At 38.5% G+C, this 17,735-nt stretch overlaps 1 protein-coding gene across 1 annotated transcript in view; it reads left to right on the plus strand.

Annotated features, from left to right (window-relative positions):
- The window catches only part of LOC118809052 (alpha-actinin-2), a 61,446-nt gene that overhangs the window by 8,861 nt on the left and 34,850 nt on the right, over positions 1 to 17,735 (plus strand). Inside the window, exons 2-9 of the mRNA XM_036571985.1 lie at positions 6,986 to 7,100; positions 7,303 to 7,422; positions 8,232 to 8,318; positions 8,621 to 8,708; positions 11,870 to 11,948; positions 13,624 to 13,705; positions 14,952 to 15,037; positions 16,414 to 16,506. Coding sequence (XP_036427878.1) covers positions 6,986 to 7,100; positions 7,303 to 7,422; positions 8,232 to 8,318; positions 8,621 to 8,708; positions 11,870 to 11,948; positions 13,624 to 13,705; positions 14,952 to 15,037; positions 16,414 to 16,506 — 750 coding nt within the window. The remainder of the gene's footprint in view (positions 1 to 6,985; positions 7,101 to 7,302; positions 7,423 to 8,231; positions 8,319 to 8,620; positions 8,709 to 11,869; positions 11,949 to 13,623; positions 13,706 to 14,951; positions 15,038 to 16,413; positions 16,507 to 17,735) is intronic.

Consider the following 17,735-nt stretch of genomic DNA (forward strand, 5'->3'; position numbering starts at 1 on the left):
TATTCTGTCCTTTTTGGGGGCACCCCAAAGAGCATTGGGTCCCCTTCTGAGCCTGGGTTCACTAGAGGTTTCTCCCATATCATCACCATCATCACTTTATAGCGCCTTTCCCACGATCATCACTTTACAAAAGTAACAAAATACATGATCAACAATAAATAAAACAACACACACACAGAGTTGTCAGAGCTAACGGGGTATTCCCCAGACCACAGTATAAAGTCAGTTAGCCAGCCTGGAAGGGGCCTTAGCCACGGGAGAAGGTCTCACTCTGCCTGAGGCGCCCCGCAAATATGTAGCGTAACGCAGGCGGCTGGCCTGGAAAGCCTCGAAGGCCGCAAATGTCCTTAGCCGCGAAGGGGTGTCAGTTTCATACAGCCAAACGCCATCAGTCCAGGCTGCATCATAGCTGCAGTGTGGCATTGCTCAAACGGCCAGCTCAAGAAGCCTCTGAGCCATGGATTAAAAATCACTCTCAGCCACTATCTCAGTTAATGCAATGGCGAACTCCTCAGCAAGCAGGGAAACATCAAAACATACAAACAAGCAATACAAAATAAACAAAATATTGATGTAAAATGGCAGTCATATTGCCCCACAATGCTTATACGGGAATACTCACATACGCATACACACACACACACGCTGTATACCATTTTGGGAGTTTTTCCTCACCACTGTCAACTTGGGGCTCAGACTTCAGATCTCAGTATTTTGTTGCCTGTCCCTTCTTTTGGGTGAAAGCTTGAGGTCTTCTAGGCATGCACTCTCAGAAAAAAAGGCACGAAACTGTCGCTGGGGCAGTTACCCCTCTTGTCACTGGGGTGGTTCCCTCAAGGATACATCTCAGTACCTTTAGTCAGGGAACATAACTGAACCATAATCCGCTGAAATAATATTTTTTAAAAAGTTGTACTGACTCCACACACCCCGTCTCGTCTCCAGGCTTGTATTTTACTGTTCTGTTTTAAAACATTAGATTATGAAAAGGTACAAATACAGACTTTTCACCTGGAGAAACTTATTTAAGGTTCATAGTTGGACCTTAAAACCTTAAAAGTATTGATTAATTAGCTATAATATGGCTGAAATTATGTATTTTTGAATACAGTAAGGTATCATTTCCATAATACATAAACAAATTCTATAATTCTAATGAAACAGATGATAACAGAGGTGTCCCAATACTAGAGCACTGTGCAATTTGTATGGACCACTGGCTAAACCTCATGCTGAAGAAACTGCTGTCTTATGAAGGAATTTTTTCCGCAGCATTACATCTTACAGACAGCCTGCTAAAGGACAATAAAGAGAAGCAATTAGTTTAAATTGCCATCATTTAAGTGTATCTTATACTGAATGCCCCCCGATCGAGGAGGCTGCCTAGAAACATCTATGAAAATCTCTCCAACCTTCAACTGCACTACCTGCCCCAAGCAAAATATTCCCTGTTTATTCCAATATGTGTTTTCTGTGAAGGTTTGTGGTTTAAGGCTTGTTACTTAGCACAGACTGCCACTGTGTTTTTAAGCCTTAAGCCACCTGGGTCACTTTGTCCTCTTTCAGAACAACCTGTACAGCTCTGTACGCTTTCAGCCCTCATGCTGCTGCTTTTTTAATAATCTATTTTTAATACAGTTATGAATTTGACAAAGCTGCATGACCGGTCAAAAGCTATAGAACACTGCCATTTTTCCAGGTTTGTGGATATTTAAGCAGTTTCAATGTACACACAAAAAAATATTTAAAACTTTTTTATTTTAGAGAATACCAAAAGACAGAGGCTCATTGATTGTGGGTGAAGCAACTAAGCATTCACAGCGTAATGTCAAAATAAATTTAAGTTCTTTGTTTAGCTGCTTCACCTACCATCAATGAGCCTCTGTCTTTTGGTATTCTTGACTAACCAAAGCTGCAGCACTGGTCTGCCTCAGAGTGGTCTGCCTCTGAGTAAACCAAGTTTTAACATGGTTCACCCAGTTGGTCCTTTATAGCCTAGCAACTGTAACTATGCCCAGGATACCTCTGAAAAACTTTACAATATGCTATAACTTATTTGTAAATCTGAAAACTTGCCCAATTTTCCCAAGAGACAGAATTTTGATTTTGAGACATTCAGGGTGTTCAAGAGGTTAACAAACCTTGAGCCCACCGCCAGGCCAAAAGTTTTATTACACACTTCTATAACCTAAGAATAGCTCCATTAGTTTGCACTGAAGTCCCTGTAGTTACTGAATAAAGCCTTTGCATGAAATAATCCTGGCATGTTAAGGGGTTAATCAGGGGGTCCCAGGCCCCCCAGGACCACCTGCGTTTCACACCCTGGTCTCTCCCCGTTTAATAAGATAGAAGTCTGTCTTGTACAGCTGGAAATAACTTCCTGGTGGTGTTGCCAAGATGGCCACGGGTGAACGGACTTTCCCATTAGGACTTTGTCTGGATCCAGCAAAAAAGCCCCAGATCATCATACTTCCTGATCCATGTTTGACAGTTGGTGAGAAACCAACAAACACCCTTTGTGATAAAAAGATTCATTGATTCATTGGTTCATAAGACCTTCATGGTTTCTTCACTGATCCACTGGCAGTGCTGCCTGGCCCAGGAAAGCCTCTTTTTCTTATTTGACATCTTATCAATTGCTTTCTGAACTGTTAGAAATAAAGGTTCTGTGCGGGTATTGTGAACCTTAAATATGTTTTTCCAGGTGAAAAGTTTGTATTTGTACCTTTTAATAACCGAATGTTTTAAAACAGAACAGTAAAATAAAAGCCTGGAGACGAGACGGGGTGTGTGGAGTCAGTACAGCTTAGAAAATATCATTTCAGTGGATTATGGTTCAGTTATGTTCCCTGAGAGTTTACTGCCACTTAGCCTGTCCGTCCTGCAGTTTGAAATCTTCTCTTCACAGATGAAAATGACACTTGCTCACTTCAACCAGCGTTAAGGTGTTGTCCTGTGAGCCAAGCTGTTGATTATGTAGCGGTTTGGGTCTTCCAGATCTGTTCCCATCAGAGTTTCCTCCAGGTTCCAAGTGCCTTTATGATTTCCTGGCTTTCTTTGCAATTTCTCTGAAGGAAAGACCTACACCAGTGGTCACTAGTAGGTGGACCGCGGTCCGAGTCCGGACCCAGATGCTGTCCTATGCAGACCTGGACCTATAACCGATAAACTGTGGAGAATTATTAAATTTCGACTGGGTGGTCCTATTTTAATTGCCGTAACTTTTCTAGCCTTTATAGTACCACTTTAGTGGCCCAGGAAACTCACAGACCAATTGCATGTGATGCTACTCAGCCAATCAGATCTGTGCATTACGATAGCTACACACACACACAGGGGAAGGGACGAGGCAAGAAACAGCAGTCAGAGGAGAAAGTGAGTCAGAGGGAAGTTATTTCACATGGCATGCTCTAAAAAGAGAAAACTGACAGAAAATAAATAAATATTGTTGAAATATTACCAAATTGGACTTTATTTGATTTGACATTCAGTTGTTGACTGTATAAGATGTTGATATACCTACTAGGCTACTTCAGTTTACAGTATATGGCACTGAATCATAATGTAAGTTAGACATTATGATGTTCCGGACCTTTGCTTGAGGAAATTTTCTCGAACTGGACCTTATTGAATTTTAATTAAATACCCCTGACCTATACTTTTACACTGATCTACACTAGTCCGTCCACACTAGTCTGTAAATTGCCTTTTTCTTATATTTACGATAGCAACATACTACATCCTGTAGTCCAAATACTACCCTAGACGGTGTAGTAAGTCTGTTCCAACACTGCTTTTATACAAGGAGAGGGTTTGTAAGTTATTAACGAAAGTTGGAACACCTGTAGGAATTGTTTTCAGCAATTTTCAAAGCTAAAGTTACTTCTATTGTCACAGGACAACTGTCAGTTGTTAACTAATGACTTGTTACCTTGTTTTGTATGACATATTTTTGTTTGTTGATCAGCTTATTTTAACCTTTGGCAGTTTAGCGCCTATCTTTCTACCATTTCAGGTTATTCACAGGACTTAATCTGCTTAAATGTCAATAAAAACTGGAAAAATGTGGGTGTTTTAAAACTCTTGACCAGTAGTGAAGGCTAAGTACCTTTGTCTGGTGTCTTTCATAGTGAGCCACAGGCTAGATTTTCAGCAATACGCCCTCAACTTGGCTTTGCTAAGCATTGCTAAGCAGCTTTATAGCTGTGGTTAATTTGTTTTAGTTGCGTCATGGTCCCCGTGTCTTTCACATTCTACGCACCCTTACAGGCTGTGTGGAGACACTGAAATGCATTACGTGTGCCGCTGTCCCAGCTGAGTCACCTTCAGTTCTGATTGACAGGGACTGTTTTCAGCACGGCATGCGGGCCGGTGAAATTTAAGCACGTGGTTAATTTATAAGAGTGGCAATCCAGCTGTCATTGATATAACAGATGTTCTTTATGTGCGATTGTTCTGAAACATGATAATAAATCCACAGAAGAGATCTGCAGTGGCAAACGCAACACACTATTCAGGCTTCTGACATCTAAATCCAGAAATTACTAAGAGAACACAGGCCTTGTTTAGAACAGTCTATTCAACAATCTGTTTAAAACAGCTGTTTAACATGAATTCCATTAAATGAATTAAAAGTCATTATAAATGTGCCTCCAATTCACTGCTTTTCTTCCCCTCTTTCTAAAATTTAGGCTGGAGAAAAACGAGGGTGGAAAATTATGAATGCAGACCAACAACTGGTCACATTTTACATGTTTATAAAACAAAAGGCCCCTTAGCAAACTGCTAACAAGCTAGCAGGCTAATCCAGTTATATCCAGAGTTAGCTTTTAAGGTTATGTTTTTACTGAAGGATTAAATATAAAAAGAAAAAATGATGTGACCTGAGATATCTGTTCCAAGCTTTAAATGTCCACCTTCAGGTTAGAACTGGGCAAGTCAACCTACAGCAGTCTTAGCTTGATGCTAACAAAACGTTGAAAGTGCTAGTATAAGTTAGCAAAGGCACAATACTCTTATTTGGATAAAAATGCTTGTAGACTAAACACTGCTAATCCTTTAGGTTTGAGTGACTCTATACCTTAATTAAGTTTAGTTTATCAAACAGTCTTTATTTTTGAACTCAAAGACGACAGCCAGTACATGACTAGCAAACACATCTTTGAACAGCTGTACACACATAAAATGATAATATTTTTCTTCAAACACAAAAATGTTTGCTTTTTTACATTTTGGTAATAACAATGTTCAGTGTTACACAGTGATTTTCAGACTTTGAGACAATGCAACGGTGCAAACTGGCCAAGCTATTCTTACAGGTTATAGAGGTGTGTAATAAACCTTTGGACATGCTGGTGGGCCCCTGGCTATTTAAAGGGTTAAACTTGTTTTTTGTTTTTTTTTATTTAAAAATTATGATTAATTTAAATGTTTCAACCTCACTTTGAATAAAAAGACCTCTTTTTATAGTTCCCTATAAATGATGTATCTCAATTAATGTACTGGTGAATAAAGCACAACATAATGTAAATATCTATTTTTTTAAATAGGTTTAACTATTTACTGTACTGTGGCACTGTAGTTTAAGCTAACATGATAGAGTGATCCACATATGCACATGTCTACAATTGTATGACAAAAAGTATTAAAAAGCTTCTGATATGACTGGAATATCACGTGATTCACGTGATGTCTGGTATCTTGTTTAGTCTGTTGTGTTGCAGTGCTCTGTGGGAGGGGTTTTCAACAGCAGTATTTTTATTAAAAAATAAATGTTTCATCAGTGCTAAATATTTCTGATGGAAAATAAACAGTGAGTGTAAGCTACATTCAAATTCAACTAAAATAACACAGCTTGCTGATGACAAATTCAAGAAAAAAAAATGTAGTCTATGGAAATCAGAAAAGCTCTGCTTGTTTGCATTTTTTCTATGTAACTAATACGCCTAGGAATGTAAGAGGTTACAGAAATACATTGCCTTGACTCATTTGAGTGGTGAAAGTGTTCGTTATATTTCATTTGTCCACTGTTTGTTGATCACTACAATATTTGGCACCGAATAAAGGCATTTCATACACTCTTAGAATAAAAAGGTACTAACCCTTTAAACGGCCAGGACTCACCAGCAGACCCAAAGCTTTATTACACACTTCTATATCCTAAGAATAGTTCAGCCAGTTTGTATTGAAGTCCCTGTAGTTACTGAATAATTAGCCTTAGTGTTAAATAAGCCTGTGATTTTAAGGTACTAACTATAACTGGGGTCTTCAGTGTCTTTTGGTAGAGAACATAATTGTATCCTATTCTGTTGAAATATTAATTTTTAAGTTTATTAATTCTACACACACTGTCTTCACTCCAGTCTTTTAACTTTATTGTTTTGTTTTAATACATTAGGCTATGAAAATGTACAAATACCTTTGTACCTTTTCTGGGAAAACGTATTTACTGTTCTCCCTAAAACCGTTGTTGTACCTTTGAAGGTACATTTATACTGTACCTGCACAGCGTGTAACCAAAATAAGAACTGGATTTGTGTCAATCATAAAGGACACCACCACTGGACTCTGGAACAGCAGAAATGCATTCTGTGCAGTGACGAATCGCGCTTCTCTATCTGTCAATCTGATGGACGAGTCTGGGTTCGGCGAATGCCAGGAGAACGTTACCTGCCTGACTGCACTGTGCCAGCTGTAAAGTTTGGTGGAGGAGGGATGCTTCCCAGAAGAGTGGAAGCTGTTAGAGCTGCAAAGGGGGGACCAACTCTATATTAATGTCTATGGATTTAGAATGGGATTCGTAAAAGCTCCTGTGGGTGTAATGTGTAGGTGTCCCAACAGGACACCTGGTCATTTGAGTAATAATGTTATTATTTTTTTCCACTGTGGGTGAAATGAGTTACATTTAAATTGTGGTCTTAATGAAATGCTCAAAAAACGTGTGAAATGATCGCTTCTCTCTCTGTCTCTGCTTCTCTCCTTTCAGACGTTCACTGCGTGGTGCAACTCTCACCTGCGTAAAGCTGGGACTCAGATTGACAACATCGAGGAGGATTTTCGAAATGGACTGAAGCTCATGCTCCTCCTGGAAGTCATCTCTGGTACTCACGAGCCATCTTCACTTTGCCTTTCATTTAGAGCTGAATGAATATTACAGATGTATTTTATATGATGTGGTTTGTGAATTTACAGTAGTGTGCAAAAGTTCGAGGGGCCTCCTGAGATGCTGATGCCCAGGGGCCTCACAAGACCATGATCTGTCCAAGGTGACAGCATATTCATAACAAATATATTCTTTTCTAGGTGAAAGGCTGCCCAAGCCAGATAGAGGAAAGATGCGATTCCACAAAATAGCCAATGTGAACAAAGCCCTGGAGTACATTACCAGTAAAGGGGTTAAGCTTGTGTCCATTGGAGCTGAAGGTAATCAAGATCCACTGCTTGGTGTGCGGTTTGTCTGTCAGAGGAGAGTGAAGCACATTTTAGTTTTTTCTAAATAACTTTTTTCAAATGTTTGAGCAAGTTACCAAACATATCTCTGCTACAAATAAAACAAACTTTGATCATTTTTTACCTCATTTGAAATCACAGACAGCCCTTTATATTGTGTCAATATTTCATGATGAATGGACCAATCGAAATTGTCTAAAATTACATTAACCTGTTGTTGCAGTAACTTATATTAGAAGTTAGTAATGCTTTTATTCTAGTACCATTTTGAAGTTATGACGTTTTTGTTCAGACAGTGATGTTTATCTAAATGAATGCAATTAAGAGAGGCTAATTAAACATGGCTAATTTATTTTTAACCACAAAGTAGAACAGCAAATTACAGTATCAGCACAAAAACAGTTAAATATGTTTTTTAGGAAATCTGTAGTACATTTTTGATGAATCTGTGAAAAGATAAAAACCTTCATCTTTACTTAGAAAGCACTTTTCATACCGGTGGCACCTCAGTGAGTGTGTTTACGTGCTCTAAATAACGGCGATACGATAATACGATAACGGCGGAAAATCTGATTTTGTCAGTTATCCGATCAATGCGTTTACATGCTCTTGAGTAATCAGAAAACGGGGAAACTCCAGGTCTCCATGAGTCAGACAAAGTGATGAACTATTCAATACAACAGATCATAATGAAATACCAACACTCTGGTGCTTTGGGCTAAAACTGCTTTTACATCTCTACGGCCTGTAGTAAAGTCTGTTGTGTGTGTATGTGGTTTTAGAGATCGTTGATGGAAATGTGAAGATGACCCTGGGAATGATCTGGACCATCATCCTCCGCTTCGCCATCCAGGACATCTCAGTGGAAGGTAAGGAGAGAAGTGCGGGCAGGTTTCTGGGGATAGACAAACAGCCTAAATAAAACCAAGTGGTCAGAGTTGCTTCACTTTGATGAGCAGTATTAGTTGCTGGCTATTTAGACGTGGGTCACTGTGAGGATTGTGGCCCCCCAGAGGGACTGTGCACATTATTCTGCGCCCACTGTCATTGACATTTCACCTTGACAGGCCAAATCTATTCTAGATACTTAAAAATGATTAGATATGTCTTGTTGCAGGTGTTAACATGCACCTTATTGACGTGTTGGTAATTAGCTCTGACATTTCCTCAGAAACCTCAGCTAAGGAGGGCCTGCTGCTCTGGTGCCAGAGGAAGACAGCACCTTACAGAAATGTCAACGTCCAGAACTTCCACTGCAGGTCAGAGCTAATAACAAATGATCTCAAGCACAGTAGGGTAACTTGGGCCAAGAAGCCCCCCATGGTAAGATGACGCCACCGCCCCCTCCTTTTTTGCTTTCTTGATCAAATGACTGAGCCTTGTATCGTCTCAGTACTACATGGCAAACAATGTTTTCTTGGCAAGTGAAGTCATTTTAAATCTAGTTGATTTATCTATTATTTCTCATTTTGAGATTGCAGTAAACTTATTATGAGATTATTTAACATTTATACATATTTGAACAAATATTATTAACCCCTTAACAATCCAGGCTTATTACATACTTATTATTCAGTAGCTACAGGGACTTCAATGCAAACTAATGGAACTATTCTTAGTTTATAGAAGTGTGTAATAATATTTTGGGCCTGCTGGCAGGCTTATGGCTTGTTTAGGTGTTAAGTAAAATGATGATCATTTTACTCATCTACCAGCATAGGGAGATAATTTTACTAAATAAAATTACTTAAAACAAGAAAACAAAAGAAAATCTAGAAATAAATTTAATAATGTTCCTACAACCATCTCAGAATGAGAAACATTAGATGACAGGGCTACATTTAAGATTTAAATGATTAAGATATCATTTTTTCTGCAGTGTAGGGTGGCAACAATCCAATATTTTCATTTACAAATACTATCTTTAATAAATGAATATTTATAAGAAAATGCACATTTCAGTTTAATAGTCAGAAAAATATTCTTATTTGTATTGCAATTATTATTAATTATATTAGTTTTTTTTTATTCTATATATATTTTGTTTTGTTTTTTAATGTAATACTACAAGCCATGAAAAAAGATCACTGATAAATAATTGTTTTCATAGCAAGTTGTATTAAAATGTGAAACAGGAGTTTTGCCCAATCTGGCAACCCTGAACACAGCAGCTGCTAGCTCTGTTTGAACAGTAGGAGGTAGGGCAGGAAAGTGCTGAGCTCCTAAAGTGCCACTGCAAAAAAAGATAAAAAATGTTTTTGGTTGTTTTTTTTGTTTTGTTTTTTTTAATATTGCAAGGGAACACGATGCCATTAGCTTTTTCTTTGTCTACCTCAGTCTCTTAGGGGCTCCGTAGGCAAGTAAACAGCTTCTTCTGAAAAGCAGGGATCTTTTTAAGTTGTTCAAAACCGTCTTATACCAGCACTCACACTAAACTCAGACGCATCGGCTTTGCCTGTCCAGTTTTTGACAACTGCATGCTACTGGTGACATTCTAGTATTTGGCTTGATAAATGGATTTCAGTTTTTCTGTTCACAAATACTTTGATTCTTAAATATATTGAGCATTATTGGATATTTATTACAGACCTACTCAGTACATGTACTGAATGGCAGTGCTCTAACTCAGTGTTTTTCAAATTTGAGGGCGGCTAGTGGGCAGTACTGCTTGGGGGCAACTGGCTGTCACTTTTTTTTTGTTTGTTTGTTTTTAAACAAAGAAATTTAAACAAGATGAGAGGCTGCACATGTACGGGAGCTGAAAACCAGAAACTACCGCTTTGTGTCGTATGTTCAGAGTGAACACTGAAAATTTTGATATTTTATTTAGTTGATGAGATTTCTGTATAATTTTCTGTTTTATATATATATATATATATTTATTCATTTTTTTATTTTTTTACTGACATTGAAAAATTATAAAAAAGTTTTTTTTACTGGAAACACATTCATATAGCATACTCTCCTATTTAGCCAAATTAGCAGCCTGTAATTTCCGATTCAGTGAAAACCGTGCTTTGAAAGTAAGGCAGTCAACATGATCACATGATGTGTGATGCATTTTGATTGGCTGGTTCATGAGCCCTGTTTTGCGAAGATTCTTTCAACCGCTGAATTTCAACTGAGTTGCTTTATATCATCCATTGCAAGTCCAATTTAGTTTCACGTAGATTTCAGGCAACTAAAGTTGCATTAAAGTTTCAGGGTGTAAAACCAGCCTTATATTGGACAAGTTTGCAAAATTCCAGCAGTATATAGTGTGCAAATGTTACTCTTACAGCACACTTTAATGGTAATACGTAATAATTACAGTATGTACAAGGTGTAAGTTATACAGAGGTTACAATAGTATATTCCTAGTGTGTTCACAGGATGAAGCGGACAGATATATAGAATATAGAATATAGGATATTCACACATATTACTATGATATAAAGTTCAGTGCAGTGTGTAACAGTGATATATAAGCAGGGTGGCTTGAGTCATTTGTTGATGTCTGGTAGTTGAGTGTTATGATGGGGGGGTCTGTTTGTTTTCTTGCTATATTGCAGTTACTATACTAGATCAGGGGTCGACAACATGTGTCTCTTGTACTGTTCTGTTGCGGCTCCACAGCAGAATTAGATTTTTAGGTAAAAATAAAATAATCCTCCTTTGCAGTAAAATGACGCGCTGCTGATCGTTCAACACAGCTTTAACATTAAATGGTCTTAAACGCTGGAGTTGATGTAGAACTGCTAATTCACCCTTTAACCCTGAAGATCAGTGCAGACAGCTAGTCACCATAGCAATGCAGACAACAATCTCACCTAGCTAGTAGCTAACGAAATGGCAAAGAGAGAGATTTAAGATGAACTTTGATAATTTGGAGACAAATGGACTTATTTGCATTTATAATCTCTCCAGCTAGTTTTCTGATACAAACTTCATAAAGTCGCAAAGCTAAAGTCAGCTTCTAAATCGCCAGCTTCTTGTTCAGATCTTCCCGTTCCGCCTTAAATGGTGCCTGAGGCACCAGAATGTAACTGTTGCGACATTTAAGGTGAACAGGAAAATTCAAGCAAGAAGCTGGCGAATGAGGAGCTGACTTCAGCCTCATACAAAATCGAACGATGAGAGAAAATTTTACAAGAATCTATTCTACTTTTGAGGAAAAGTTTCCTGCCGGAGATGTGAGAAAAGCAGCTATAGCTGAGCTGAAGCTTAAAGCAGAGCAAAGTAAGCCTTTTGTTTATATTTTTTAGCCTATGCTAGTAGCACATACTGAGACTTATGTTGTGGCTCCCAAGGTGGTTTGATTTTTGTTGAAAGGACAAAATGGCTATTCTTAACATTTGGGTTACCGACACCTGTACTAGAGAAATGGATGACATTTCTTTCCTCCTTTCTGTTTTTTCTCCTCATGGTGTTGTGTGTGAAGCTGGAAGGACGGCCTGGCCTTCTGTGCGCTCATACACAGACACAGACCTGACCTGATTGACTACTCCAAGCTCAACAAGGTCTCTGCCGTCCTCACACGTTGGTCTGCATGCTCTTTGGCCTAACGCTGTGGGCATGCGCTTTACTGTGTGAAACGTTTTGATTGGAGATAAAGAGTCGTGTAACGAATCTTGCAGAAATTGTAGCAAAGCATGACATTACAATGAACAGCTGTGTTTGTTTGGAAAGTAATGCTTCAACCGTAACCCTAAAGGGGCATTCCAGCCTAAAACTAGAGTTTAACACATATTCATCCTGTTATTCTCCAAAAATGTTTTCCTGCTTCAGTTCCTAGCATGCATCTACAGTAGGCAAATACTGCCCTCATATGGTGCTGCAAGTAGACCCTCCTCCCCTATTGTAGAGTAGATTTGAGGATCTTTATGACAGTTATACGGCTGCAAAAATGTTAGGCTTTCTAGTCATAATGTTAGCATTGACCAGGTAACAGAAAAAGCAAAACAGTCTGTCCATCTGAATCCACCCCAAAATTCTCACCATCAAAATACATCATCAGAAGGGGGTTGTCGTAGTTATTAAACCAGAAAATCTAATATAGAGACTACAGTGATTACTAAAGTGAGTAGGCATATTTAAAACAAATGGCTGGAGTTTGCCTTTAACCTTAACCCTAACTGTTTACAGCTCTTCTTCTGAGCTCGACTAACATCACTGTTAATGGAAGGCTTTACTGCTCTTTTGAGCTATTTCTCACTCATAGCTTCATCCTGTTGACAGAGCAGGTCCTAAACCTTTATCTGGCACCATTTTTGTGTTTGTGAGTAGAAGTGGAGATATTCTATGATAGGAGTTTGATGAGAAGTTATTGTTGTGTGCAGTCTTGTTAATGAGTGTGTTTACCTGTATTTAATAAACTGATAACTGCAGAAATCAGACTTTGTCAGTAATCTGATCGACGCGTTCACATGCGTTTGAGTAATCAGATAATGGGAAAGTCTGGGTCTACATGAGTCAGACAGTAATCAGATTTCTGCTTTGCAACTTCATCGCACAACTTCACCTGAAAATATGAACATATGTCTTTTAGAAGATGAAGAATATTTAAATCCCTAATTTCGTTGAGCATGTGGTTTCAGTGTCGCTCCAAAAGTGCTTTTGTTGTGTTTCGTGGCAGCACTGCTTACTTATTTCCAGTACCGCCCTCTGTTTTCGCACATGCACAGACTGAGAAATCTGAAAGAAATCAGAGTAAGAGTTTACATGCACTGAGAAATCTGATTACTGAGCTCAAATCCAGCTCTCTTTATTTCTTAATCAGATTTCTAGACCTCACTCCGATCTAACAATTCAGAGTGTGCTGTTTACATTTGAATAATCAGATACCTGCAGAAGTCTGATTATGATCAGATTATTGAGTGCATGTAAATGAACTCAGTGAGAAAGATAAGAAAAAAAGCAGATAGTAAGAAAAATAATCCTTTACATTTTTGCCCTATTTTTTTGCAAAAAGTGCAAACAGAAGGTTTGAATGTACACAAAATGTAAACATAATTCATTGTAGAATGTGAACATTTTTTGTAATTGGCAAAGTAATTAATAATGTGATCATTTAACACAGTCAAAATAACAATAATAAGGCCATTCTTAAAGGCAATCACAGGGTTTGTCAGGGCACTTTTCTCTTTATTCTATATGATTAATCTCTTTTTGATTATTCTCTTCATGCTTCTGTAGGATGATTCCCTTGGTAACCTTAACCTGGCTCTGGAAATCGCAGAGAAACATCTCGACATCCCTAAAATGCTGGACCCTGAAGGCAAGTAACTAAACACACGTTTCATTTCCAGAGGCTCGTTTCTTTTTTATATGTAGTCCAAGTCCTGATGAGAATTTGGGGAACCAATTGTATACGCTGCTAGAGGTGAGCGTTATGGCCAAAAAATGTATGATTCACTTCAATTACTTTTATTATAATTACAACTTCTGATGGTTTTGGTAAATGCATCAATCTACCAAACTGTGGTCAATTAAGTACAGGGAGATTCACTTGAAAGAGGCCTCGAATATTCTGTTGTAACTCCAATTAGGATGAAGCAATCAGAACCAAAAAAACACTGAGATCCTTTTTCTGCCAGACACACGAAGGGATACGGGGGTTTGCTCCCGCAAGTTGCAAACAGAGATTAAATGTCACGATGGCTGTCCGGCGCCTGCCTCATTGCTCCAGCAGGGGCATCCTGACTTGTTCAAAGCTCCATATATTGAGGAGCACATTGCATGTTGTTTCGTTCAGATTGCTTCATCCTAGCAAGAGTTATTACAGAATATTCGGGGCCTCTTTCGAGTGAATCTCCCTATATTTTAGACCTACACTGAAAAAAAGTGATTGAAGCTACAGGATTCAAATGTTTACATCGGTTGCACAGAAGTGAAATATGTGACCAACTTAATTTAAGTAATTAAATTAGATTCTCACACACAGCAAATATGTTGATGTCATATATTTCATTCATTAATGCTCAATGTGTCATCTGTTTACAGAGACAGCCCTGCCCTTTAATAGAAAGAGCCAATCAGCTTGCTGGTTGTGAAGTTGTGGAGAAGCTCAGTAGCCAGAGCCACCTAAAAAACGTGTTTTTTGTGCATTATTTGAGCAAAACGATACAAACTATTTAAGAGATTTTTGCCAGATTTTAACAGTGATTTCAAATATGTTCAAACATTAATTTGGCCTTCCGTTTCACATTTTTAGGTTTTTCCCCATTTAAAAAGATAAGAGCCTGGTATTGTATAACTGAAAATAACTGCCTGGCTACCAAAATGGCTACCAAGTGGACAGGCTTTCCTATAAGGACTTTTATTTACTCGGTTTAGTGCTTCAGTTCTGCCCTTCATTTATCTGTAATGAAAGTCTCACTATTTGTTTCTATCGTTGAACAGTACAGTGTCTGGAGCTAAAATCAAGACTAAGTGTAAATTCTCTACTAAAGATTCAGACTCGTGTGAAAAAGAAACAGTGGTATTATTCTATCTCTAATTTTTCCATTTTTTCTTCTCCTCAGATATCATCAACACCCCGAAGCCTGACGAGAGAGCTATTATGACCTATGTGTCCTGCTTCTACCATGCTTTTGCTGGAGCTGAGCAGGTACATCCACCTGCACATGCACTGGAAAAAATGATCTAGTGTTAAAAAACGTAAAAAACTAAGTAATTTGACCACCTTCAAATTTAGACTGTAATTGAACTTTACATTATAAGGTAATAGAATGTAAAACTATTATTAGATTACTGTTTACTGTTATAACCTTGTTTCCCAGAAAGATAGATCGCTGTGCAAAATGTAATGTACATGTAAAGAATGCAATGATGTACAAATCTTTTAAACCATTTATTTCATTGAAAATAGTACAAAGACAACAAATCAAAAGATGATTTCCAAATTTCCAATTTCAAATTTTGATTCGTTGGACCACAAAACATTTTTCCACTTTGCCTCAGTCCATTTTAAATGGTCTCGGCCCAGAGAAGGCGGCAGCATTTCTGGATCCTTTTATATATGGTTTCTTCTTTGCATGGTAGAGTTTTTACATGCTTTTGTAAATGCGCTGACAAACTGTTTTCACAGACAGTGGTTTTCAGAAGTGTTTCTGAGCCCATGCAGTGATTTACACTACAGAATCAAAACTGTTTTTAATGCAGTGCCGCCTGAGGGCTGTACAATCATGGAAAGCCAGTATTGGTTTTCAGGCCTTGTCCCTTGCATAGAGAGATTTCTCTGGACTCTTTGAATCTTTTATTGATACTAAGTACTGTAGATGATGAAATCCACAAGTTCTTTGCTGTTTCACTTTTAGAAAAATTATTCTTAAATTGTTGCACTATTTGCCTGCACAATCTTTCACAGAGAGGTGAACTCCTCCCCATCTTTACTTCTGAAAGACTGAGCCTCTCTGAGATGCTCTTTTTATACCCAGTTATGTTACTGACCTGTTGCCAATCAACCTAATTAGTTGTGAGATTTTCCAACAGGTGTTTTTTTAGCATTAGACAACTTTACCAGTGTTTTGTTGCCCGTCTCAACTTTTTCAAATATGTTGCTGGCATCAAATTCAAAATAAGAATATATTTTTAAAAAACAATAACATTTCTCAGTTTCAACATTTGATATGATGCCTTTCTATTATTTTAATGTCATGTCATTTGACTGTGAGTGTTTAAACTTTTTCATATGACTGTATATGAAAATGAACCATAACAGCAGAAACATCAGACCTGGGCAAAAATCAGAACTGATCAAGCCTATAATCTGAACGATCTGTAAAAAGTGGATCAAGCCACATTTGTGTAATGTATTTAATGCCAATATAGCAGAAAAAATTCTGAATTATACCAGAAGAATCAAATCATGGTCATGTTTGAAACAGATTTCATCACTCATCAAATCTTTTCCTGTTGAATTGGAATAGACTAGGTCAGAGGTTTAACCCTGACAGCGTGTCTTTTTTCCTGCTGTCTCTGAAGGCTGAGACTGCTGCTAACAGGATCTGTAAGGTCCTGGGGGTCAACCAGGAGAACGAGAAGTTCATGGAAGACTATGAGAAACTGGCCAGTGAGGTAAGACACAGGCTTAATATTATAAGAGAATTTACAGCAGCGCTTCGGCTACTGCTGCTCTTTCCTCTCATCACACTACAGCCATGTAACGGCTCTCACCAGGGCTGGTTCTCACTGTAAGTGAGATAAGCAGTCACTGGCTATGTTTACATGCAACGATTTTTGCCAATCCGATTGAATACAATCCGATTACAGATGTAGACTGAGGTGTTTATATGCACTCTATTCAACAATCTGATGGAAAATCTTCGTTTACATGCGCACTACAAGTAATCCGATGCAAAATGACGCGCATGCGTGGAGTAGCGCTTAGAGTAAACGTTACCATGACAGCGAACATCACGTGAGGTCCAGACCAGTTTCTGCTCCGCCATGTTGAGCGGTGTAAACTTTCGCCGTGACGCGACGTACATGCGCAGAGCATACTTACACGTTCCGATTGGAATGTAATCGGATTCAGGCGTTTACATGGCTATTATTCTTCTATTTAACGGATTATTTAGAAGTTTACCCACCTCGTTTAATCGGATAGAAATTGTATTCCGAATGGCCTCAATCGGATTAGACTATTCCGATTGAGGTGTTTACATGGACGTATTCTATTCCGATTGAGTTATTAGTCGGATTATTAACGGATTATCAGGCTGCATGTAAACGTGGCTATTGAGGACCCCAAAGCCCCCAATGTTTTTGTCGTTATTTTTATTTGTTCAAGAAGAAAGAGAGAGACAGGAGAGAGAGAGAAAGAGAGAGGCAAGAGAGAGAGAAAGAGAGAGGCGAGAGAGAGAGAGAGAGAGGCGAGAGAGAGAGAAAGAAGGGAGAGAGGGACATAGGGGAGAGAGAGAAACAGAAGCTAGAGAGATGGAAGGGGGGCAAAAGGAAGAGAGAGGCAGAAGGGAGAGAGAGAGAGACAGAGAGAGAGAGAGAAGGAAATGGAAGAGAGAGGTGGAGAAAGAGACAAAAGGAAGAGAGAGAGGCAGAAGGGAGGGAGAGAGAGAGACAAAATATAGATAGAGATGAAGAGAGAGATAGAAGGAAGAGAGAGACAGAGGGGAGAGAGAGAAAAGGAAGCTAGAGAGAGATGTAAAAGAGGGGGGGAGACAAAAGGAAGAAAAAGAGGCAGAAGGGAAAGAGGGATAGAAGGAAGAGAGAGACAGAGGGGAGAGAGAGAAAAGGAAGCTAGAGAGAGATGTAAAAGAGAGGGGGGGACAAAAGGAAGAAAAAGAGGC

Source organism: Colossoma macropomum, unplaced genomic scaffold (assembly GCF_904425465.1).
Source record: "Colossoma macropomum unplaced genomic scaffold, Colossoma_macropomum, whole genome shotgun sequence".
Taxonomy (NCBI): domain Eukaryota; kingdom Metazoa; phylum Chordata; class Actinopteri; order Characiformes; family Serrasalmidae; genus Colossoma; species Colossoma macropomum.